Genomic DNA, 25,855 nt, shown 5'->3' on the forward strand with positions numbered 1-25,855 from the left:
CTCTTTTAAAACAGAACTGTAAGTCCCTTATTAAAACCAAGACTTTCGCCAGGTGTGGTGGCGCACGCCTTTAATCCCAGCACTTGGGAGGCAGAGGCAGGTGGATTTCTGTGAGTTCGAGGCCAACCTGGTCTACAGAGTGAGTTCCCAGACAGCCAAGACTACACAGAGAAACCCCGACTCAGAAATAGAGTGAAAAAAAAAAAAGAAACTAATGCTTCTCCTCAGAGAATCCATACACCTTAAGTCAATGGATATGCACACAGACGAACCTTAGGTATACAAGTTTGAAAATTAGTTTTGGAGATTCAAAATGAAGCACTTGTAGTTTTATTTACTCAGTACATGGGGATCCATTGAAAAGCATAGCACAGATAATATCAATAGAGCAGATTTAAGCTGAATATTCTAAATATAATTAGATAAAATAATAAATCCCATGTCACTTATAAGAGTGACACTTTAAATATAAGAATTGAGAATGATAGAAAGTCAGATATTAGAAAAAAAACTTGCCTGTAGTATCTAAAGAAAAACTGGCATCGAATCACTACAAAAAATATCTAATAAGGTAAATGTTAAGACAAGAAACTAAATGTTAGAGTTTAAGATACATATTTCATAGTGTTAAGTTGGCCAACATAACAGCACAGGCTGTAGCTCAGTCAATAAAGCAGCCAAGGCTCTGGACTTAATCCCTACCTAGTACTAAAAAAGATCATTTTAAGAAGAAAATATTAAAGTCCTTTCTGCTTCTATGAACACTGTGTTTTAGTCCCAGTTTCCAATGCTATAATAAAATTCTTGATCCCGAGTGCTTTGTAGCAAAAAGAGGCTTTTTCAGTGCCATTTTAGAAAAGTCCGAGGTTGGTCTCCCCCATTTTGCCTCTGGGAATGGACTCCGGACAGATGGCCTGACAGCAGCTTGTGGCAGACATCCATAGGTAAGAGTAGCCATACGTGCAAAGAAGGAAGTGAGGCAGTGTGCATGAGCTCATTTTTCACCTAACAGCGACAAACTCTTCAGTGAACTAACCGGATTCCCACACAAAGCATGAGAACTGCTAGATAAGATGCCACACACATGTGCCTTTAATCTCAGCATTTGGGAGGCAAAGGCTGGCAGATTTCTGAGTTTAAGGCCAGACTGGTCTACACAGAGAGTTACAGGCCAGCCAAAGCTGCATAGTGAGACCTTGTCTCCAGAAACCAAAAACAGAGGTATGAGAGGCACATTAAACCCTTAGAGGGGCAGGGTACTCTGCCAATGAGCTAATAGAGTTCCCTGAAGTTTCACTTCTGAGATGGTCCACTGCCTGTATTCATTCATTTATCACATATGTCATACATACATACATACACACACACACACACACACACACACACACACACACACAGCCATGCCATAGCATGTATGCAAGGGTCAGAAGATGCCACACAGAGAATTATTTTGTTCTCTAGTTCTACCGTGTGGATTATTGAGACAGACCTCAGTTCTTCGGGTTATTAGAGTATTAGGTCTGGCAGCCAGCACTTTTGCTGACTGAGCTATCTCACTGGTCATAAAAGGCTTACTTACTAGGTTGGTTTACACAGTACAGTGGACAAGAGGTCGAGAACCGGCCAGTTGTTCAGTGCTTGAGGCTGTGATACGTGTCTCAGGAGCCCCTATCTGCACCAAGGGCCTGGAGGATGCCTGGGAGATACAGGTGTTCAGTTCATTTTGAAAGCAGGAAGGCGCCTGACTCCTCTATTATCAGTGAAGGAATCAGCAGCTGCAACAGCAGGGTAGGTGAAACCACCATTGAGAGTAAAGGCCAAGCCAACAAGGAAAAGAAACTTTTCTTTTTCCACTTTTTTTTTTTTTTTTAAATCTGAGCCATTAGCAGAAGATGCTGGCCACATCTAAGATGGCTCTTCTCACGTCAAGTAACTAGCAATACATTCCCCTAGAAGATGCCCACAGGCTGACCTGGTCTAGCTCATTCCTCATTAAGACTCTCTTTCCAAGTGATTCTAGATTGTGTGAAGTTGCCAGTTCAAACTAAGCATCCAAACAGGAAGCAAATCCCTATGTATTTTCAAATTAAACAGACTTATAATCTAATCACATTAGAAGTCCAAATTCGAAGTCACCCTGATCTTCATAGTGAGTTCCAGGCCAGTCAGATGACACCGTGTCTCAAAAAGTCAGTGATAACATTAAAAGATACGCTTATCAATACATTGTAGGCAAAAGAAATGATATTCAAATGTGTTGATATGTTTGAAGGAGTGATTGTGAGAATGAAAACCTGTGGGGTTTCAGCTGTGTCTGTGCCTAGTGTGGGATTCGACAGGCTTAAATACATCAAAAGAGATTTTTGACAAAGTCCAATATCTAAGTTGTTTTTCAAATGCAGAGAGAGAAGTATTTTGCGTTATGTTTGGATTGTAAATTTTTCTAGTGTTAGGATAAATATGTATGTTCGAACACTAGCTAAAGACATACTAAGAAAAAAAGATACTTCCCTGATGTCAAACAGTAAGAAACACAGTGTTTGCAGAAACAATTTGTAAATTTCATTAAACAAATAGACATCTGTTTTAATCAGCAATCCCCCGCCTCACATAGACACACACCTATACATCTTGGAGATGACGAAGAATCTGGTCGCTAAAGTTACTGCATCATTTTACTCCAATGCTCAGCTTTCACCAAAAAGCATACGAGATGACAGGACAGTGTATCTCACTGAAGGGACGACATTAAAGCCTGAGGCCTTGTGAGAGCCCTTACCAAGTAAAGCTTTATATTTGTTTACATTAAAAATCATATTTCATAGCCGGGTGTGGCGGTGCATGCCTTTAATCCCACCACTCAGGTAGGCATAGGTAGGCAGATCTCTGAGGTTGAGGCAAACCTGATCTACAAATTGAGTTCCAGGACAGCCAGAACTGTTACACACAGAATCTCTGTCTTGAAAAAAAAAACCAATAGAATTATATATTTATTTATTCAGGTGTGCACAAGTGTACATGTTGCTGAGCAAATATAGAGGTCAGAGAAGAATTTGTGGTAGTCAGTTCTGCCCTTTCACCATGTCCGTCCCAGAGGTTGGATGAAGGCTGGTCATGCTTGGCAGCAAATGCATGTATCTATCAAGAGAGCCATCTCTCTGGTCCAATAAATGCTTTGAAATAACTATTTTAAATGTCCTTCAAAATGCTAAATATGATCATTGAACAAAAGAAAAATGGAAATAGCGTAAGAACAAGACAATAAGAAGTCATGAAAGAAACCAAGCAAAAGAGTTGTATAGCTGCACAGTGTAATGAATCATTCACTGGACTTGAAAGCTGTTCACGACGCTGCCAAACTCCATGAGCTGCAAAGTGAAAGAGAATTGCTCTAGGATGTGTTGTGCTAACACTGCTTAGAGCCTTGGAGCCAAAGACAAAGACGGAATCTTGAAGGAAAGAAGAAAAGTGTCTTGTTGACACTTCCATTGTTGACACAATGAAAAATTATTAGCCACACAATTCTCAAAAGCCTTACAGACTAGCGAGCAGCATGACAGCGTGCTTTACATTCTGAAGGAAACAAACCCCTGCCAATCGGCAGTTCAGCGTTTTCTAACTGTCTTCTACCATAAGGGCTAAAGTAAGGCATTCCTAGACAAACAAAAGCTGAAAGAGAGTTTTCTTCCAGAAAAACCTGTCCTACCAGAAATGCTAAAGGGTAGTCATCAAGTTGAAATGAAAAGAGACCCGACTCTAACTCAAAGTTTCATGAGGAAATGAAGATGTCAGATGAAATGAACTGGACAGACATAAAAGCCAATATTTATATTGGGTTTGTACCTCCACTTTTTATTGCTTGCTTGATTTAGAAAACAAAAATATGTCCATATTCATGTATCAGAAAAATATGGCACCTACATAAAATGGAATTTTACTCAGTCATAAAAAAAATAAAGAAGGAATTATGAACTTTTCAAGAAAATGGATAGAACGGGAGCATATTGTATTAAGAAACACTCCAGACTTAGCTTCTAATTTTCATACCTATGTGAGAATGGGTGTGTTTAGAGGCCAGGAAGCTAAAAACTTGACCCTTGAGATAAGAAAAGGGGAAGGGAAAAGAAATGAGGCAAATTTCACCACCACCACCCCAGATTTCAAGATTTTTTTTTAAATCATATAGGAAACAAGAAGGCCACTATACTTTGATTAGAATGTTTAATTTATCAGTAAATATAATAATATAACCAAACAACAGAGCAAAGATTTAAGAAAGAACAATAGTGTAAACTTCTTCGGCATTCGACTTGCAGTATTAGATAGGTGATCCAAGCTCAGGTAAATAAGAAGAAGAGTTTAATAAGACTGTCAATCGAATATAGAAGACATACACAGTAACTATCGCAAAACAACCGTAGAATATGCGTTCTTCTTACATGCTTGTGAAAAATCCCTAAAATTATAATTTTATAATTATGTCAATTAATTTTTTAAAGATTAATATTATACAACGTATTTTCCCTAACCACAATCAAACGATGAACACCCAAATATATAAAAAACTTCTGCAACTCAGAAAAAGGACAATAAACTTTTCACACGGAAAATAAGTATTTGTATGGTTGTGAAGACCTGCAATCTTTATGCATTAAAATAAGAAGGTAAATAAGGCTGGTGAAAAAACAGCCGTGTAGCTTTGTACAGTGGGTCACAACCTTCCTAATGCTGCGACCCTTTAATATGGTTCCTCATATTGTGGTGACCCCCAATCATAAAATTATCTTCATTGCTACTTCATAACTGTATTTTTGTTACCGTTATGAAATGTAATATAATGTAAATATCTGATATGCAGGATATCTGGTATGCAACCCCCAAAGGCATTGCAACCCATAGATTGAGAACCACTGACTTTGTGGTTATTTAAAAATATAAGCAGGATTATCATATGTATTAGTTATGTCTCTGCTGTTGTAATAGCCTGACAAAATCAATTAAAGGAAGAAGGAAGGAAGGAAGGAAGGAAGGAAGGAGGGAGGGAGGGAGGGAGGGAAGGAGAAAGGAAGGAAGGAAGGAAGGAAGGAAGGAAGGAAGGAAGGAAGGAAGGAGGGAGAGAGAGAGAAAGGTAGGGATGGACAGACGGAGGGAGGGAGGAAGGGAGGAAGAGAGGAAATGGGGAGCTTATTTTGGCTAACAGTCCCAGGGTATAGTCCTTCATGGTGTCAGGAGCTTAAGGAGGCTTATCATATCATATCCACAATCAGGAAGTGGATAGTTCTGTGCTCAGGTAGCTTCCTCGTTTATACAGTTCAGGATCTAAGCCCAGGAAATGGCACTGCCTTTCTTCAGAGTGGGTCTTCTCACCTCAGTTAACCCAGTCAAGACAGTTCCTCACAGGCATGCCCGGAGGTAACAGAATCTGAGTATCCTTACAGGTGTGCCTGGAGATTTGTCTCCCACATGGTTCTAGAGCCTGTCAAGTTGACAGTTCTAAAGATAACTAGTTGAAGTTGACAGTTCTAAAGCTCAACCCCTTGTCAACACGACCCGAGCCGGTCACTTATAAACTGTCACCTTCTACCTCTTAGTTCCACAATCTTACCTTACACTGCAAAAATATATCCCACCCAACTTCAAAAGTTTCCATAACCTTTAACAATCCAAAGACTTTTTAAAAGTCTGAATTCTCTTCTGAGACTCAAGAGCATCTCTTAACTGTGGATTCCTATAACACACACAAAAAAAGGAAAACAATCAAATTGCTCAATTCTCACACCCAGAGGCACCCATTAACACAAAAAAGAAGGTGAGAATCCCAACAAGGAATGACCAGGGCAAAGCAAGGCTAAAATGTAGCAAGGCAAGCCTCGAATCCTGAAACTTTATGGCCAACATTTCGGGCTCGTGCTGGATCTCCAGAGGGCTTGAGTAGCTCCATCTGTCCAGTTTTGCTGCCTGTAGCAATATGTCTTCTCTCTTGGGCAATCTTTACACTAAGTCTGCAGTTTTCCTCAATGAACATCTCACTCTCCTAACGTCTGCAACATTCTGGGATCTCTCCAGTGATTCCCCTTCAGATCTTCCTGCAGTAAAGCTTTAGGGCCACCTTGCAGGTCCTTCAACACCACTGCGTCATTCTTAGTGTCTGGGGCTCTCTGGGATTGTGGGGAAAGTCTCTGATGACCGCACCCCTGTGCTTCTTCTATGCCTGCAGACTCAGCACCCACACGGATAGCTAAACTTTTCTAGATTTTCTAGATTTTTAGCAGCAACCAATTCTTTTGCTTTTGTTAATGTATCTTTCAGATTTGACACTGAGTGGCTCTTTGTGTCCTGGGTGTTAAACAAAGCATGGTGGCATCTCAAGATTTTTGGAGGGGGAGAAGGGGAGGTGAGACAGGGTTCTCTGTGTAGTATTGCCTGTCCTGGAACTCACTTTGTAGACCTCAAACTCATAGAGATCCTCCTGCCTCTGCTTCCAGAGTGCTGGAATTAAGGTGTGTGCCTAAAGTACTAAACATTGCAGACACTGTAGAGAGACTGTTTAAAAATCTAAGCATGACTCGGGAGGCAGAGGCAGGCGGATCACGGTGAGTTCGAGGCCAGCCTGGTCTACAAGAGCTAGTTGCAGGACAGGCTCCAAAGCTACAAAGAAACCCTTCCACGAAAACACACACACACACACACACACACACACACACACACACACACACACAAAATCTGAGAATGAAGACATTTCAAACAGCAAGCAGGCCACTGAGCTTGGAAATTCAAAGGGGTTTTCTGAATGGCCAAGCCTTCTAGTGGGTTTCTGAAATTCCTCCTATTCCTGTGGTTGGAAGAAAATAAAATTTTTATGAGGAAGTAGACTACTGTTTTTTAAAATTTGGCTTGTTCAGAGGTTTGGCCCTGAAGCCTGAGTCCTTGTCTGAGGAAGACACTTTACTTTTTGGACCTGTGGATGAAAGAAAAATGCCAAAGCACGATGGGGTGGCAAGAGTTCCAGGAACACAGCTCCCTATTATCCGCACAGAGGGAAGTGTAAGACCAAACAAACACAAATGAGTCCCCCACGCCCTTTGGAAATTGTCAAGTTGGGAGGGTAGGCCCCAGCCCCTCACATCTATCCCAGCCCCCAGGCCTGGTCTGGACTCCAAATCCCAGCAGGCCAGGTCCTGACACCACTCCCCAGGGTATTTAAGTGATCTCCCAAAAGAGGAACATGTGGTCTCCCTTTCTTCCTCCCGGGGGAGGGGGTCGCATTTTTGCAGCTTCCCGGTTTCCCCCACGGGGCCACAAAAGACTGAAGATCTCCCATTAAACCTGGATATATTCCTTAATTTGGCTTGTTTTGATTTGGCTTGATTGGGAACTTTTGCATAGGCAGGGAGCTCGCCTTAGGAATTATTCCTAACAGAAACTCTTTTGCAAAAGACAGTGATGCCAAGTACAAACATCAGCAGACCCATCATGACATTAGAAAACAAATTTTCTTTGCAAAGAGAAGGAAACAATAGATAATTCTGGAGCTGGGAGATTTTTGAGTATACTTCAGATATCTTTTTACAAGGGAGTTACTTGGAGGAACCCTTGGAAAGCATAATTGTCCCCCAGGGGAACTTTTATTATCTCTTTGAACATGGCCGCACTCAATCTTTCGGCATATTTCAAAAGATGACAGTGGAATGCGAGCTTCTGCTATCCATCATAAGGTCATCATGCGTGTGGAGTTCAGGACCATGTGGCTAAATAGCAGGCCAAGCTTTTTCAGTATTTATAGACAGCAGAGAAATGCAAGTGTTTTATCTCAAATACGCATGACAGCCCACTGAGTATTATGGCATACATGGCTGTATGTATGTGTGCCTGTATGTATAGACCATGCTGCCCACTCTAGTGTTCAGATTCTGTGTGACTCACTGTAGTGCTCTACAAAGATGGACCCCTGGCAAGCTACAGTTCATGGATGAAGAGCTTTTTTCCCAGTACTGGGCAAAGTATTCTTTGACTAGAAAGATAATAGAGAAAAGAAAAAGAACCCGAGTAGCAGGTTACAGACCGAGACATTACCTGGGGGCACTGATTTTGTTAACAAAGAGCTCTTTGGGAAGATTATTGCTGTTTACTGTGCTCTAAAAGAGAAAGTGACACCAAATTTGAGAGCTTTGTTAACAAAATCAGAAGGATTAATTGGTGGCAACTGAAATCCGAAAAGCAAAAAGCCTTGATTTAAGGAGCTAGAAGTCAATTCATGAAATAGCAGCCATGCTTTCTCTGCCTATTAATTATCTAAAAGGGAGCAAGCAGGGTTGCTGGCCACATGGATGACTCTTAGATTCCCTTACATACCTTTTTATGTCCCTGGCCGGCTGCCCAGTCTTTGAATTGTGATCCAAATGGAGTGAGGCACTGTTTGCCAAGCGTTTCCCTAGTGTTCCCTGAGAGGAAAGGAGCCACGGATTCCCAGGGTATGTGTGTGGAGAGAGAGCACATGTCAGCCGCCACTGCCAGTATGCTTTCCTAAAATTTGTTTTGTATGTTGGGGTTCTGTATCACTTCAGCTGGTGGGGGGGTCTGTGCTTAACATTAAATATATGTAATTCTTTACCAAAAAGTAAAAGTTGTGTTCATTATTAACAGTATCCCTTTGCATTCCAGATAGCGCTCAAAATAGCCAGGCTCCAGTGTGAAAGTCATCAGTGTGGTGATGCTGGCAGTTGTTTCCCATGTCAGTCAACACATTATGTACATAGAACAAGATTACTGTTCCTTGAATTCTCCAGCTGTGTGGGACAATGATATAATCCATTTTTTATATTTAATTGGCAATAAATTGTTCAATTGTTTTGGCATTTGGGAACGTCAAAGGTGTCCATTATTGTTCTGAGAAGCAAGGTTTTGTATTTTGTAGCATCTAATTTCCAGCAGCTAACTTAAAATAGTAGATAGCTACAATCACATATTTTCATTAATTACCTATTGAAATAAAAGATGGGAGTTATGAAAAAAGAGAAGTTGAGAAAAAACCACACAGAGGCATGACTTCATTTCTACTAGGTCGATTATAATCAAAAGCATTTAGGCAATAAAACATGTTGGTCTGGGGAGATGGCTTAGCGGATAAACTTGCTTGTCGTATAAGTGAGAAGACCATAGTTCAGATCCTCAGAGCCAAAATAAAAGCCTGGCAGGTGTGCAGTGGCCTGTAATCCTAGTACTTGGGATTCAGACACAGGATCCCTAAGGCAATACATAGAATACCTGAAATTGGTGGGTAAGGTTTACCAAGAGACCCTGCCTCAGTAAATAAAATGGGGGGGGGGGGGATCAAAGAAGACATCCATCAACTTCAGGCCTGCACAGGCACACTCACATATACAAGCAAAAAATGTTATCAGTAATATAGAGAAATAAGAAAAGTTATGTATCCTTGATGGCCATATTTGAAAAGCAGATGAGAAATGCCTTTAGCAATTGAACAGAATGAACATATGATCCAACGATCTGCCTCTCAAAATGTGTCCCAGGACAGTGTGGAACTGGCAACGTTCCAGCAGGCCACCTGTTTTAAATGCCACAGCACAGCAGAGACATAAGACTGCGAGAAGTCAATTCACTGGCAATTCAGTGAAGTCATGATACATAAGAACCCCAGTGCATCTGCAGCTGCAGCTACGGGGCTATCAGAGAGCAAAAGACCAAGGCAGGGCGGGATGGAGACAAGGATGGGTTTCAAAAGCTGAGGGCTGATGTGCAAGGACCCGCCTCTGCCTTCAGGCCTTGTTCTTGAGCATATATTGAAACCTGCCATGTCCTTCCTTAAATGGAAGGCACTATACAAACTAAGTTTCTGTGTGCACAGGTGCAAATGAGACGTCATCAAACACAGCCCAGAGCTACTGTGAAACAAATATTTTCCCCATGAAATGATCAAGTCTTAAACATATGTGTTTTATAATGGTAAAGTTTATTCCTCTGGCTAAGAAATCCAAAGGTAATTTGCAATTGGCATGCCTTTTTTATACGTCTGCTATTAAAAGTTTACTGTTCCCCTGCTTTCCAAAAGTGATTGATAAACCTCTTTCATTTATGTCTGTTTTTCATTTTGTGATACAAAATTAATAATACAAATACAGATGCATATATATTCATTTTGTGGAAAATAAGAAAGAGAATACAGATTGACCTCTTTGACCCAGAATAAGACTTTACATGATATCATATAAATGGTCACATACATGTTGCTTTGTAGCTTGCAATTTTTGGTTTATAACGAACTACCAGATGACTGGCCACTCATGCAAATAAACAAAACTTCTTATTAAATCAGTGGGGTAGAATTGAAAGATGAGATATGTAGAGCTGAATTTTATGTATGACTGTAACCAATAGTGAATGATTGAAGTAAAATGATAGCAAATACTTATGAGAAAAAGATGGAAACAGAAAGCAGTAGAAGTATTAATAGCAGAACATAATTCCTGAGGCTACTGATTAAAAGGGGCGTTCCCGAGAATGGGTATGGTTAGAATGCAGAGCCCTAAATTTTTTTCTCAGACTTCTTATTTCTTCCAAACATCTTTCCATCTCGTCTTCCTCTCCTGTCATTTCTTCGCCTTTAAAATGCCTATAGTCTATATCTTCTTTAAATTCTTCAAGAGACTGAAGCAGCCGCTGTCTGAAATTCCCTTCCATTCGCTGGCCTTCAAATGCTCCATAGGGATGTTCGTCCTCCATCTTTGGCTCACTGCACTTGGGCTTTCCTTCTTTTTCACTACAGGACTTTTGCATGATGTTGCTGTTTCCTGCTTAACTCCAGGGAGAAAATGCAGAGACGAATTACTTTGTTACTTTTGAATCACTTTCTCTTTGAATCAAGGTCTTAGGCCATTTCCCCACTCCTGACTGGTCCACAATTCCAGCCTTTTAGAAACTGAGAATGTCTCAGCTTCTTCAGCTTTCTGTCCAATATCCTTTTCCTCTTCCCCACCCTTCAACCCTGAACCCACCCATTTGTCAGTAGATAAACTGAATGGCTAGCAAAGCTGCAAACTTTACCCAGTATTTTCCCTTCCCAGCTCCCACCCTAAGAACCCAGGTCTAAGTGACAACCATACAACACCCTGTACAAATGCAGGAGAGTTTCTCACTCGGTCTTCCCTCCGGGTGGTCTCTGTGAACACAGATCCCTGGACCTACAAACAGAAACAAGGGGTCAGGGAAGAGAGAGTGGAATCTGGGACTTTCGTCACTGTGATAGTTTCGAGTAATCCACTGCCTGGTTCTTTTCCGGTCCTCTAAAATTTTTGTGCCTGTTCCCTGCTTGACCCTTGTAAGAGTAGGTATCTTCCATCTCCCATTTTGACTCCACCATTTCAGGTTAGCATTAAATGGGGTGAACTCCTTTTAAATTATCAAGATTTTTATTGTCTCCATCCCATGCATTCTGTCTTTGTCCATCCATTAAATCACATTTCAGTGCTACCATGTTCTCTTCAGTGAATTGGGGAAAGACAAAAAGAGGGGCCAAGTTTTTCAGGACAAGAGAAGCCTATTGTTTCTCAGTTATCACTAAATCAGTAGGTGTTTCTCAAGCCTTTCCCATGTTCCCTGGTTCTTTTCCAAATACGCAATTATTGGCAGCAAGATAGCTCAGTGGGTAAAGGCACTTGCTGCTGCTTAGCCTGAAAACCTTAGTTCAGGCTCTTAGATCTCAGGGATCTTCATGGTAGGAGGAGAGAACCAACTCCTGCATATTGTCCTCTGATCTCCACGTGTATATAGTGGAACATGCACTCACGAACATGCATGCAAATAGATACACTAATTAAAAATTAATACAAATGCAATTGTCTATCCCCCAATTAGAGATCTGGGGAAACAAGTTTAGATGGATTCCTGTCTCGTTCAGCCACTATCACTCCAAGGGGTTCTGGTGGTTTCTGCACAACCAATCTGCTGGGGTTTAAGGAATTTACCTTCTCTTCTCCTTGGCCACGAGTCTTCAGGGCAGTAAAGAGCTCGCACCCCGAGGAGAAAGGAACCTGGATATATAACGACTTGGGCTCATGTCAGTTTCTAATCACATGAGGATTATGTCATCTTCCAACTCTGGTCCCCACTTTCCCCTCCCATCAGCAGTGCTGCAGAAGTAGACCTGTCTCCTAACCTCCCACCCCCGCCACACCAGGCCCTGTCACTCATTTTGGCCTTTGCTAATTTCAGAGGTCAAAAGTGGCCCCTTCTCCTTATGGATGGAATGTGCCTTTCTCTGATTACCAGGGAGGGGCTGCATCTTCTCGTGGTTACATTCACCATCATTCCTTTTTTAGGGATTGTGTTGAGAGAAAGGATTACTCGTCCTTGTCTTGGTTGCAAGAACCAGAAAGTAGCAGTCTTGCCTCTACTTACCCTTCCCTCAGACATGAATAAGTATCATTTTCCTTATAGTCTAATATTTGAAACCAAATTGGAGTATACAAGACAAACTAGGAAATGAGGTAACAATTGGATTTATGTATTTTCACTTTTTTCCCAGGTATCTTCTTAGTTTTCAACTTTCCATAAACACAAGTCTCATAATTTGAAATAAGGTAAAGATATGCATATTCGGAAAAAAGACTAAAAATAGGAAGATAAAAAGACCGAAGCACCTGTTTCAGCTAATGAAGTCAGAATACAAATATAGACCTTTCAGGCAGGCACATTTTTAGAAGTTCAAAATGTACAGAGCAGTTGGAGCACGCCTTCCACAGAGACTTTCGAGCAGGTGAAGACCTCCTGTCACATGGATCGCTAAGACTATAATCCCACAGCATTCTATCCTTAGATATGCAGATCTCAAAAGTCAATCACAAATATCTACTAGTTGGATTCCACACTTTCAGCTTGTGCCATGTCATGTTCTTTTACTCCCTTGAATGTTGTGCCCCGAATATCCCCCTTTTTAAAATCTTTATCTTCACTCAGAACTTTTCTTATTTTCTTCTCTCAAACATTTCTGTCCTATTTATTTGCCTAGACTTTATTCTGCCATTTTAAGGACAATCAGTTACAGAAGCCACTACCCATCATACTAAACACATCTTTCTTGCTAAGGATTTTAGTACTTACAGAATGGGTTTGTTGACCTGAAAATAAGCAATGGGGAAAACTATGCAAAGTTCTTCTGTCTTGTTTATATTAGGAAGTCTGTAGCTCATTGCAAATGTAATCACTACTAGTAAGCTTGATGGGAATGATTCCAGAAAAAAAGAAGAGCTCTTTTAAAAAGTAGAGCTTTGTGGAGCCCATTTTGAAGGAATGATTAGCTTTAATAGAGAACTCAGCTAGTGAACAGCCAGAGAAGAAACAAGGCTCTTATCCAAAAGCTCACTAGAAACTAAATCCTACTAACACATTTGTAATTTAAGAAGTGAATCTTCTTGAAAGTGGATGTTAGTATGACACCGGTGTTATCAACACCTTCATTTCAATCTTGTAAGAGATCTTAAGGTGAAACCATCCAACCTAAACTACCTAGAGCCTAGTTCCTTGGCCCACAGAAATTGAGATGATAAAAGTTTATTGTTTTGCATTACAAGTATAAGGACGATTTGTAATACAGAAATAGATAACACAGATAACTAGGAATTAAGTTTGTGTACTTCAGATGTACTTAACAAATTATGGTCCTTTAACCTCTTTGAGATCTGCTGCATATAACATTTAAGATGTTTTAAGTTTTCTGCATTGAACTGTGACCATTCCTAACAACTGGGCACCATTTATAGGCAGAGATTTTGTCGGTACCACAGGCTCCAAAATAAATACAGAGACTTAATATTAATTATAAATACTCAGCCGACAGCACTAGCTTATTACTAACTAGTTCTTACATTCAAAATTAACCCATATTTCTTATCTACCCTCTGCCACATGGTGCTACCTTCTCTCAACATAACATGTTCATCTCTTCTCTCTGTATCTGGCTCATGACTCCCCAGACTCCAACCTTCTTCCCAGCATTCTCTCTACCCCTAAAATCCTGCCTAGTATTGACCAATCAGCTTTTTATTAACAATGACAGCAACACATTTTCACAGTGTATGGAAGGATTATTTCATTCCATAGCATTTCCCCCATTTTCTCTAAATAAAAATAAAGGTTTTAACTTTAGCATAGCAAAATTATACACAACAAAAATGGTTATATAGTAAGAATTACAGTTACAATATCCAGTCGATTTGTATTTGGCAAAATTAGAGAAGATGTTCTATTATTTATCTTAACTTTGTGAGTCTAAAGTTTTATACCTATTTACCATTTTATCATAGCTAAAGAAAACCTTTTCTAATTATTTAGTCTTTAACCTCATCAAAGACCCCAGAAGGGTGAAATGTTACCTAACGACAGAGGTAGCTGGCTGCCTAAGTTCTTCTGTAACGTTGGGGCATCCAACTTTGGCCTATAAGCCTAATATATCTGACAGACATTTTTGAGAAAAAGAGAATTTTGAAGAACTATCTTGGAAAATTTTGGCAGTCACTTTTTTTGCATCCTGCTGATCCATTTTGGACAGCATACTGTCAGCAATTGAAGCAAGGGCAGTTTTTTGCTCAAATGGGATAGCTTTTGCCATAAAAAAGTAAACTCCACACAGAGGTTCTTCTATGCCCATTATCTTCTTTTGAAGTAAATGGGTGCTGTAAATAGCAGTTATATCTCACTGTCAGGAAAAACCTTGTTATTAAAATATTTTAAATGCCATATTCTGTAGGTTTTTTAAGTGTTTGAAGACTATATATCTATCCTAAATATATCAGTTTAACATTGAAAAGATACCTAATGTGACTATAAGTTTGATTAGTATAGATGACTATTAACCTATAGTTCTTAATTATTCATTACATTTTTTAATGAGTTGCATAGGCACAATGTCCCAAACATGAGTAGAAACATGCATACAGTATAACAAAATTAACTTTAAATTTGCATCAATAAACCAAAATCCATACCAATGTAAAATATTTTGAGATTAATAGCTGCTTTTTTGGATTAAAGTAGATTCAATAATCTACCTTTTATCTCATCATGACATTTTTTCCTTGTCAGTACTTCAATGTTGTATACATCAGACTGTAGTGGAGGCAACTACAAATGCATTTCTGTGTTTCTGCACAGCATCCGCATTACAGCAAGCCCAGCTTATGTTCCACCATCAACTGTGGCTCTCCCATCAACTTACTTTGTGATGGATCATTAAAAAATATCCTCAAAATCAATGGTCTCATCATTGACCCTCAAAATATCCAGTGACAGGTTTGAGCTTGGAAGAAATGGAAGACACTGCACTTGCTGTACCGCCTTGAATTCCATCTGTAACTTCAGGGCAGCAAACAATCCCCAGATGTTCCTCAGGGTGGAAAAGTTCACCTTGTATTGGTTGAGCTGGAAATTTTTTCCTGATAATTCAATAGGGTGGCTGGTCAATCTAATAAATGTGACTTCATGAGGGTATATGTTTATTAATTGTTATTAATCATTTACTTTTAGAACTATTATTTAAATACAAGAAATCATACACATATGAAAAAGACATTTCATATTGTAATGAAAAACATCCTTGTGAAATCACACTTACTATGTGAAAAACTACATTACCCAAGAAAGTCATGCTCTTCTGTAGCCAATACCTGAACAACCACACATGAGGAGCTTTATGCCTGTGCAAAGTCATAGAACTCTTTTAGACAATGAAAATCTATATAGAATCTTCTTGGTCATCTTTGCTCTGTTTTTTTATCTTACATGGGTATTACCTGAGGACGGAGGAAAATTGGAATGAAATATTGAATGAATGTATACATACCAATATTTATGTACATATACTTTTAATATATGTCAACAAATGTATACAGATATTTACATGCATGAACACACATACACTATTAAAATAAAGACACGCAGAAACATTAGCAATAGAACTTTATTCATTTATTTATTTATTCATCTATCTATCTATCTGTTTATTTGGGTTTTCAAGACAGGGTTTCATCTATGTAACAGCCCTGGCTGTCCTGGAACTCACTTTGTAGACAAGGCTGGCTTTGAGCTCACAGAGATCAACTTGCCTCTGCCTCCCTAGTGGATGGTATTAAAGATGTGTGCCACCATGCACAGATAAGCCACGGGGCTTTAAATAGTGACCATAACAAAGATTTTTTTTCCCTGTCTTGATGATGTTATTTGGTGTTTTTAGTTCTACAGGGACCACACTTAGCTTTTAGTTCTCTGTTAATACTGACATTCATCTTTAAATGAGATCTTGTGCTATTAACATTAATTAACCCAGTCTATCTGGTTAACTTTTGGAGTCACCCTGCTTCCATACCTTGTCTGGGTCTCATGCCTTCCGTATTCAGTATGCCTTGTATTCACTTTGACAGCTGCATCTGTCACTTTCCCAGTTTATGACTGCTAGGACAGATGATTCCCTAGTGTTCTTTCTTCCATTTTCTCCCCCAGAGATGCCTATGTAAGATGTGAAAGGTCATTTATCTATTTAGTACTATGCATACAAGTCACCTTAAGATTTAAAATGAGGTCTGTCTCAATCTGCAGCTACAGTCTCATCCAGCTTCTACATACAACTGCCATTCTTTTATTAATGACATGTTTACAGTTATTCTTTGACTTTCTGGATGTCCAGCACTATCTTCTTAGAGGCAAGTTCTACACTGCTAAGAAATATGTTCTCTTTGGGTGGTGGTTTAGAGGAAGGTTGAAAGGAGGAGTGGACTGTTGGGGTCAGTAGGTTATAGGAGAAGGCAACGGGTATGCTGGCCTCAAAGAAAATACTCTAAGAAATACATGGGCCAGCATGACAAAAGGTTAGGAGGATATAAAATTAGGATGAGATATATGGAAGAGACCTGTCAAAGGAACCTGAACCATAAAACCTTACAATTAGTTACTTTGTAGGTAGAGGTTCACTCACTCCATTTTTAGGGGTGTTTATTGGCATTTGTTTGAAAGTGTTTCCATGTAAGTACTTTATGACACAAACCTAGGAGATCTCTAAATTCTCTTAGGGAGTTTTATTAAAGGCAGGATCATATGTAGCCAAGGCTGGCCCCAAGCTTCCTATGTAGCAGAGACTGACCTTAAAATCCTGACTCTCCTGCCTCAGTCTCCCACATACTGAGATCACAGGCATATACCAAGCCGAGCAGCCCTCTTAAGATTTCCCCATAGCCACACTGATGAATATCTTGCATATCACCATAAAACCTTCATCTGGCGATGGATGGAGATAGAGACAGAGACCCACACTGGAGCACTGGACTGAGCTCCCAAGGCCCAGAAGAAGAGCAGAAGGAGGGAGAACATGAACAATGAAGTCAGGACCGTGAGTGGTGCATCCACCCATGAAGACGGTGGGACTGATCTAATGGGAGCTCACCAAAGCAAGCTGAACTGGGACTGAACGAGCATGTGACCAGACCGAACTCTTTGAATGTGGCTGACAATGAGGGCTGACTGAGAAGCCAATGATAATGACACTGGGTTTTGATTCTACTGCATGTACTGGCTTTTTGATCCTAGTCTGTTTGGATGCTCACCTTCCTAGACCTCGATGGAAAGGGGGAGGGCCTTGGACTTCCCACAGGGCAGGGAACCCTGACTTCTCTTAGGACTGGAGAGGAAGGGGGAGGGGGACGAAAGTGGAAGGAGGGGAGGAGTTGGACATTTTTAATAAATAAGTAAATAAATAAAATAAAAACAAAAAAGATGGAAAATATAAAAAAAAGAATTTCCCCTATTATTTCCATGTTACAGTGTAAAAGTTCACCAAAATTGCTGTATGGAATTATGTTAAAATACTCATCTACCATTGAATTCATACCTATACTACTAGATATTCTTCCAAAGAAATAATAAAATTATTCTGGGTATATATAAGTAGAATTCAATAAGTAGAATGTTTACCTAGCATGCACAATGGCCTGGATTTATTCCTTAACATTACATAAAATCTGGCATGGTGGCATGGTCCTGTAATCTCAGTACGTAGGAGTTAGAGAAGAAAGATCAGAACATTAGATATTCATGATCATTCTCAGTTACATAGAGAGATCAAGGCCAATCTGGGATACATACAAACTTGTCTCAAAAAAAATAAAATTATATAAATTAAACTATGACAGAATTATTCATTAAATATTGGGTGTTCAGATTTACTTTATGTACACTGATAATAACTTGGTCAATATTAAACACAAATGGAGAAGATTTTGTGTATGGATGTACACAAATGTATGAATGTATTCCAGAGTTCAGGAATCACTCCTATTTGATGTGGGAGTGTCATATATCAATCTGTTGATTTCATTGGTTAAGCAATAAAGAAACTGCTTGACCCTCATAGGTTAAAACATAGGTGGGAGGAGTAAACAGAACAGAATGCTGAAAGAAAGAAGCTGAGTCAGTGAGTCGCCATGATTCTCCCACTCCAGACAGACACAGGTTAAGATCATTCCTGGTAAGCCAGCTCGTGAGCTACAGCAGATTATTAGAAATGGGCTAGTCCAGGTGCGAGAGCTAGCCTAGAAGAGGCTAGATAAAAATGGGCCAAGCGGTGTTTAAAAGAATACAGTTTCCGTGTAATTATTTCGGGTAAAGCTAGCCATGGGGGCAGCCAGGTGCTGGGGACGCAGCCCCGCCGCTCTTATTTCAACACCTATTAGCCAAGATTTAATTGTTTCCAGTGATAATTTCCCCTATATTCCTTTACGTAATTCATTAAATTTTCCTTTCCTCTATTTTCTACTGTTTTTATATAGTGTATATTAAATGTAATAATTTATATAAGCCAATTAATCTTTATTTGTGTATATTCCATTGTGTTTCACTTACATTTGTGTTACTCAAATGTGTTGTTCAAAAGAAAGGATCTCATGTAGCCCATGATGGCCTCAAACTCACTGTGTAGCAAAAGGCATCCTTGAACACTTGACACTCCTGCTTTTATCTCTTGGGTCCTGGGGTTCTAAGTGTTTGCAAGCACAATCAGTTTTATATGGTGTTGGAGACTGAGCCCAGAGCTTTGTGCTCTGGAAGTAAGCACTCTACCAATCGAGTTGTATCATAAATCTTTTCAGATAGTTAGATACTTTTCTGTATTATAGGCTGTAAAATGTGAAGGAACTGTATCAAATACTTTGAACGTTTGTAAGAATTTAGAAAACTGCTATTAAATTGCCCTGTGAAAGGAAAGTACAGCTTGGAGTAATTGCTCAGTGTTAGAGTGCTCGCTGCTCCTCCAAAGGTTTTGAGTTCAATTCCTAGCAACTACATGGTGGGCTCACAACCATCTATAATGGGATCCAATACCCTCTTCTATCATTCCGGCATACATGCAAATAGACCACTCAAATACATAAAATACATACATAAATAAATCTTCAGCTGTGTCGTGGTGGTGCCTGCCTTTAATCCCAGTACTCAAGAGACAGAGGCAGGTGAATCTCTGTGAACTCAGGCCAGCCTGGGCTACACAGTGAGTTGCAGGACAGGCAAGGTTGTTACAGGAAGAGACAAACAAAAATGGCACAAAGTTATTTGTCTCTGATAGCTTCTTAATTTTTTCTAAAAGAAACCAGACTGAGGATGAGTGAGATGGCTCCATGAGTAAAGCAGCTCGCTGCTAAGTCTGGTAACCTGAGTTTGACACCTTGACCACACATGGTGGGAGGAGAGAAGTGACTCACAAAAGTTGTTCTCTGACTTATGCACACACATACACAAACAAAGCAAAAACTAAATAAATTAAATCTGGAAGAATATACTTCAATGTGCTAGGCAGTTGTAAAAGCACTGCCTGCAACCAAGAATTTTTTTTGCTTTAATAATTTATCATGACAATAACATTATTGGGCAGATAAATGTACTCCAGCGGGATGCAATCATATATTAACTCTTATCACTTTCTATGGCAGAGACCTCAGGATACTCTGAGATTGTGCAGGTCTGTGTGACTGTGAGGCTCGGGTGTTACCCAGCTCAGCACAAGCATGGAGAGCCAAGGGGTTGCCTTTCTGAACACTACTCATCCTAAGCAATCATCGCATGAAGCAAGAGCACATTGTCTGGGAGCAGGATAGGATAGTAAGGAGAGGATTTTGTTCTGGAAATTCATGCTGAGTACTGGAGAGATCCTAATACCTTCTATCCTCTGTCCTGCCTGCAGATGGATCCTCTGAAACAGAACCACAGCAGAGATAAGACGTATGGCTTTATCTTTCAGATTTCTATCTCCAGCTGCAATCACGTGGTATTGATTGCACCTGGGTTGAGCCACAGTGAGTCCACCTCTGTAATAGCGCATAGCAGCATGGGCCTTGGTCTTATCCCAGTATTATGATGGTCTTGGAAGACCACGGTCCCACGGGTTAACACAGTTTGGGGGCCCTGGCAGCCACAGCATAACATAGGACCCTGGAGCTTGATCTGTGGAGATTATTCCCTTGTGAGAATGGGTGTCTGAAATAGCCTAGAAAGTATGAATAGGGTATCTAGGTTCTACCGTGGACCCAGTAAGAAACTTATGGAGACTGGCTACTCTTTTAAGGGACCCTCCTGTCTTTGCCTTCCCATCTGAGATTACAGGTTCATTCTCCTCACCTGCCTTTTTTATATGGAGACTGGGGATCTGAACTCAGATCTTCGTGATTGTGTACCTCTCAACCCTGCGAGTGATGCCAGTGTCTCCCTTTGTCTACAACTTTGGTATAGTTATTATGGGTAACAGTTTGGAGGCTATGCAAAAATTAAATTATTAGTGATTTCTAATGTAATAATCTAAAGGAAATGAAATGAGTACAGAAATGTCTGCACACACTGTTCACTGAAGCATTAGCCAGAGTCAATAAATAGAACCAACTTAAATGACAATCAACTGATGAATTAGAAAAATCATAGTACACACACACACATACAAGTTAATAGTATTTTGTCATGGAAAACAATGGGATATTGTCAGAGAAATTGTGTTCACATGGATGAAAATGGTGATCATCAGATTAAACGGAAAGAACTAGGCATAGAAAGACGCACACTGCATGATCTCTAGCAGATGTTGAAATGTTAAAAGTTGATGCTGAAGAAAGTGGGATAGGGAGAGATAGGGAAGATTTGATTAAGAGTTACTAACTTACAGTTAGAGAGAAGCAAATTGTTCTGCTGTGTTATTCAACAGCAGCAGGGTTTCTACAGAAAACAATAATATAATATAAATTTCAGCGGGCTAGAAGAAAAGGTTTTGAAATTTTTAAATACAAAATACTGATAAACATTTGTAAAGATAAATATGTGTAATCTAATCTAAATATTACTCAGCCTATGTGCTACTAAAATGGTACATGTTACTCCACTGATATATATATATATATATTTTATATTTTTATGTATTAGTAAAAAATAAATGTAGATGTGTGCTGTTGTATTCATTAAATACAAAAGCTGTCCCAGGAGATCATTGCTCTTATTTTTATTATACTATATCTAGAATAAATTGACAGATCATAGACTCTATATGTATTTGCTTTTAATATGTTCTGTCATATGGTTTGCCAAACTGGTGATGATAACTCTAGTTGTACAACATCCTTGTAAAATACCATTTTTTGTCTTTATTTCAGACACTCTGAGGAGTGTTTGCTGCTCTCACATTTTGTCTATAATTTGTATTTATCACAAACTAATAAAATTGACTTTATTTTAACAAATTATTTATTTAGATACTTTTATTTTAAGTAAATTCTGTTTTCTGTTTTATGACATTTGCCTACATTTTATGGAATTGTATTTTTTATTTTTTATTAAATAGCTAAAATTCTTCTTTCCTTCTTCCTTCCTTCCATTCTCTCTCTCTCTCTCTCTCTCTCTCTCTCTCTCTCTCTCTCTCTCTCTCTTTCTCCTCTCTCTTTCTTTCTTTTTGTAGTGCTGAGGATGGAATCCAGGGCATTGTGCAAAGTAGGCTATACCCTCAGCCCCTCATGTCTAAGAATTCCTTATACAATGTGGATATTAGTTATTTGTCAGATATATATGCTGGAATTTTTTTTAGTTTGTAGCTTCCTTTCTAGTGCTTTTAATGGAATTATTTTATGAACAGAAATATCATAGCATTAATCAAATATGATTGATTAATAATGATTTCCTTCCTGGTGTGTCCCCTTTAACAAAACTAATTACTCCGAAAACCTCAAAGGCAAGCTCCATTCCATTGTGTAACATTAGAACCACACAACTACCTTTCCACTTTAGATTCAGAGGATTTTTGTTGTTGCTCTTGTTAATTTTTCCTTTCTTTGTTTTCATCTGAGACATAATCTCAGGCCACCTAGGCTGTCCATGAACTCTATCCATCATGGAGGATGCCCTAGAACTTGTGTTCTTTCTGTCCCAATCTCCTAAATGCTGGGATTCTGAGACATTGCCACCACCCTGCCTGCTGTATGTGGTGATGGGGTTGAGATGCAGAGCTTGGTGGGCGACTTTACCAACAGAACTGCATCTCTAGACCCACTGTTCTAGAATGTGTTGGCTGTGTGTGTATGTGTGTGTTTTATTTTAGGTGGGATCGATATGCATGGTTTTTTTTTTCCTCAGAGGGATATCTAGTTCGTCTAATACCTTAAAAAAAAAAAACTCCCTCTGTCACAGTATATAATCTTCAATATATATCAAATGACTGAATATATAGGTATGTTTTCCAGGTCTATAAAGTTCACATATGCGCACATTTTAACCATTGTGACAATATATTGGGATTTCAGTATATATAGGATTTCAGCCACCTATGTTTTTTAAATGGCAATGTTTTAGCCAAATGGTGGTAGCGCATGCCTTTAATCCCAGCACTTGGGAGACAGAGGTAGGCGGATCTCTGTGAGTTTGAGGCCAGCCTGATCTACAGAGTAAGTTCCAGTACAGACAAGGCTACACAGAGAAACCTTTTCTTAAAAGAAACAAACAAACAGAGGCAATGTTTTAAATTTGATAACTCCAATTACTTGGGTTTCACTTTAATTTATGATTTGTTATCTCTATTCCATCTAAGAAATCTTTGTTTCCTAAGATTGTAATGCCTTAATGTTTTATTTTGAAAGTTTTATAATTTGAGTTTTTACACTGATGCCTATGTTGTGTTTCAAACAAATTTCTGTAAGTAAAGATAAAACAAAATGTCTCTTCAGGAGAGCTGCTCCTCCCCCTCATTGGCTGCAGCACCGAGGAGACTGGCCCCTACAGCACACCTGGGCCACACAGTAGGTGTGAGAGATACAACCCTGAGGCGGAAAGCAGGAGAACTGGCCCTGCTTCTTGCTGATTGGTGGAAGGGGTGAGCTGGCCAGGACAACGCAGGAAAGCTCACCCTGGTGGTGAAGACAAGGGAGAGCTGGTGGACTGATCAACCCTGCCACTACCCAGGTCCAGAACCTGGGCTATGTGTTGGCCCACCCCAACATCCACCCCATCTGTGATCTGCTGGAGCACGTGAAGGGACTGGTCCTGCAGACCCAAAGCTGCAGGACCTCCACAACACAAGACCTAACAGCAGGATATCCAAGGGGAATCCCAGGGAGCGCCCAGCATCAACAGTGTAAGAGAAACCAGAGGTCTCGAACTAGACCAATGACTCTCTGCAATGAACACTTGCAAGTAAAGACATATGGATAAAAGTATTTACTATGTGACTCACTGTGTTACACTACAGCTTCCATGACGAGACTGATTTTTTTCCTTCTCTTTTTTCCTTTTCTTTTTTCTCTTAAATTTTATTTTATTTTTTGGGGGGAGGTTACAAGGACACAGGGTGGATATGAAGGGTTGGGGAAATAATGAATGGGATGTATATGAATGATGTGAAAGACACAAAGAATAAATAAAGAGGAAAAAAGAAAAGGCCTCTTTTGTTCTTCGAAGAATTTCCATTTGTTTCCAGAATCATTTGTTGAAGAATATACCTTGCCTAATGGATTATCCTGATACCTTTGTGAAGAAATGAATTGACAGTATATGCGTAAGCCTATTGCTGGATCTAATTCTGTTCCAGTTCTGTGTAACTGGAACACTCCTTTAGTAATACTCCAATGCTACCACTCTCCTTTACTAAGACATCTCAAGCCCTAAAATCATGACTAGTAATTCTTCACGTTTTTCTTCAAATTAGTTTCTCTATTCTAGGTCCTTGGTTTTTCTACATAAAGTTTAGATGTAAGCTTGCGATTTATAAAAGCATAACTGCTGGCATTGGGGGTTTGATTAAATTAAATGCGTAGATGAGTTTGGGGTATCAAATTCCAGAAAAAGATTAGCGTTGTCAAGTTTACATTTGGTTTGGTCTTTAGTTGCTCTCATCGTTGCTTTATAGTTTTAGTATACAGCTTCCTTCTAAGCATTTCACATTAAAAGCTCATAAAGCATATGAATGATTCTTCTACATTTCAATTTTCAATCGCTCCTCATCAGCATATAAAATACAAGTGTCTTTTGTATGGTAACCATGTACCCGAAACTGTCCTACACTGAATTCCCAGTACTCTGGGGGATTGCCTTCCCCTGTCCTCTGCTCCCAGGATGCCGTGCCTTCCTCCTGCTGCCCTCTCAGACACCAAAGCTCGTCTGGAAATAGATTTACTGTCCATAAGCTAAGATTATTTACATATATGCTCATTGACTTGCAAACACCTATGAACTATTTGAAGCAGACATTTTTGAAAGAGACTTATCCTTTTCTTTTCATTCTGAAAATCTCACAAGGTTTTGTAGCACGGTATATTCACATGGCTAGGGGCCCCTCACAGCTGCCCTGTCCTTTTCCAAGGTCCAAAAACAGCAGCAGCTGCCTGTAGCGTCTATATTTATATAATGACTTAGCAGAAGAGACAGATGGTTGGGTTTTTTTTTTTCCAAATTTAATCCTGTTTTTCAAATAAGACTATGATTTTTTTTCCTGAAATGAGACAGGATCTCCTCAGCCTAAGCCAGTGTTAAACTAGAGATCCTCCTGTCTCAGTTCTCCCAGTGCTAGTTTTTTAGAGGCAAGAGACGTCGTTCCCCCACTTTAAAAACAATTTTAATTTAAATAGAATTGCACCAATTTTCCTTCCTAAGTCCTTTCTCTCCAACTCCTTCCATGCTCCCTGCACTAAGAGCTTCCTCTTCAACAAAGCTATCATTACATATAAAAGATGCATGCTTTTCATTTATCACCGAAAGAACAGTATGGAAACACATTTTTTTTTTTTTTTTTAATTAGCTGGGCGGTGGTGGCACAAGCCTTTAATCCCAGCACTTGGGAGGCAGAGCCAAGTGGATCTCTGAGTTCGAAGCCAGCCTGGTCTACAGAGCAAGTTCCAGGACAGCCAGGACTACGCAGAGAAACCCTGTGTCAAAAAACCAAATATAAGAACAGAAGAGAAAAGAAAAAAAAACCTACATAAGCTTCTTTCCTGGCTAACTTTTTCACACGTTTTAGTGAAGGGAAAATGGACAACTTTGGTGGCTGAGGGGACAGCAGGAGAAAAGAGGGGCAACCTTGCAGCAGAGGGAGAGGGAAAATGAATCCCCCAGAGACCTTGGAATGGCTAACAGCCCTTGGAGCACACTGCCTATCTCTATCAGACAAAGAAATGCCCCAGGGCTCAGAGTGCTGGGGCCCAGGCTGAAGACGTCAGAGTGACCAGCAGGTGAGGAATGGGCCTGGACTTTGCCAGGCAAGACCCTCAGGGCAGGAGGAGGGGCGGGGCCGGGGCGGAGCTTGGTCTGTGACGCGGATCACGTGACCGGCCCACATAGGCTCACG

The 25,855-nt window shown here is 39.8% G+C and overlaps 1 protein-coding gene across 1 annotated transcript; it reads right to left on the bottom strand.

The window, feature by feature from the left end:
• Window positions 1–9,953: 9,953 nt before the first annotated feature.
• Window positions 9,954–11,992, bottom strand: LOC121436704 (transcription elongation factor A protein-like 7). Its single transcript, XM_041636708.1, has 3 exons — window positions 11,982–11,992; window positions 11,154–11,198; window positions 9,954–10,808 (listed from the first exon to the last, which is right to left on the bottom strand). The coding sequence occupies exon 3, from the start codon at window positions 10,792–10,794 to the stop codon at window positions 10,498–10,500; it is 297 nt and encodes a 98-aa protein (XP_041492642.1). The 5' UTR covers window positions 10,795–10,808; window positions 11,154–11,198; window positions 11,982–11,992; the 3' UTR covers window positions 9,954–10,497.
• Window positions 11,993–25,855: the final 13,863 nt, after the last annotated feature.

The sequence above is a fragment of the Microtus oregoni genome, unplaced genomic scaffold (genome assembly GCF_018167655.1).
Source record: "Microtus oregoni isolate MIOR12 unplaced genomic scaffold, Mior012 000050F_002, whole genome shotgun sequence".
NCBI lineage: Eukaryota > Metazoa > Chordata > Mammalia > Rodentia > Cricetidae > Microtus > Microtus oregoni.

Bases quoted from the DNA above. Each gene is read 5' to 3' on its own strand.
- LOC121436704 (XM_041636708.1), bottom strand. From the start codon at position 10,794: ATGCAAAAGTCCTGTAGTGAAAAAGAAGGAAAGCCCAAGTGCAGTGAG.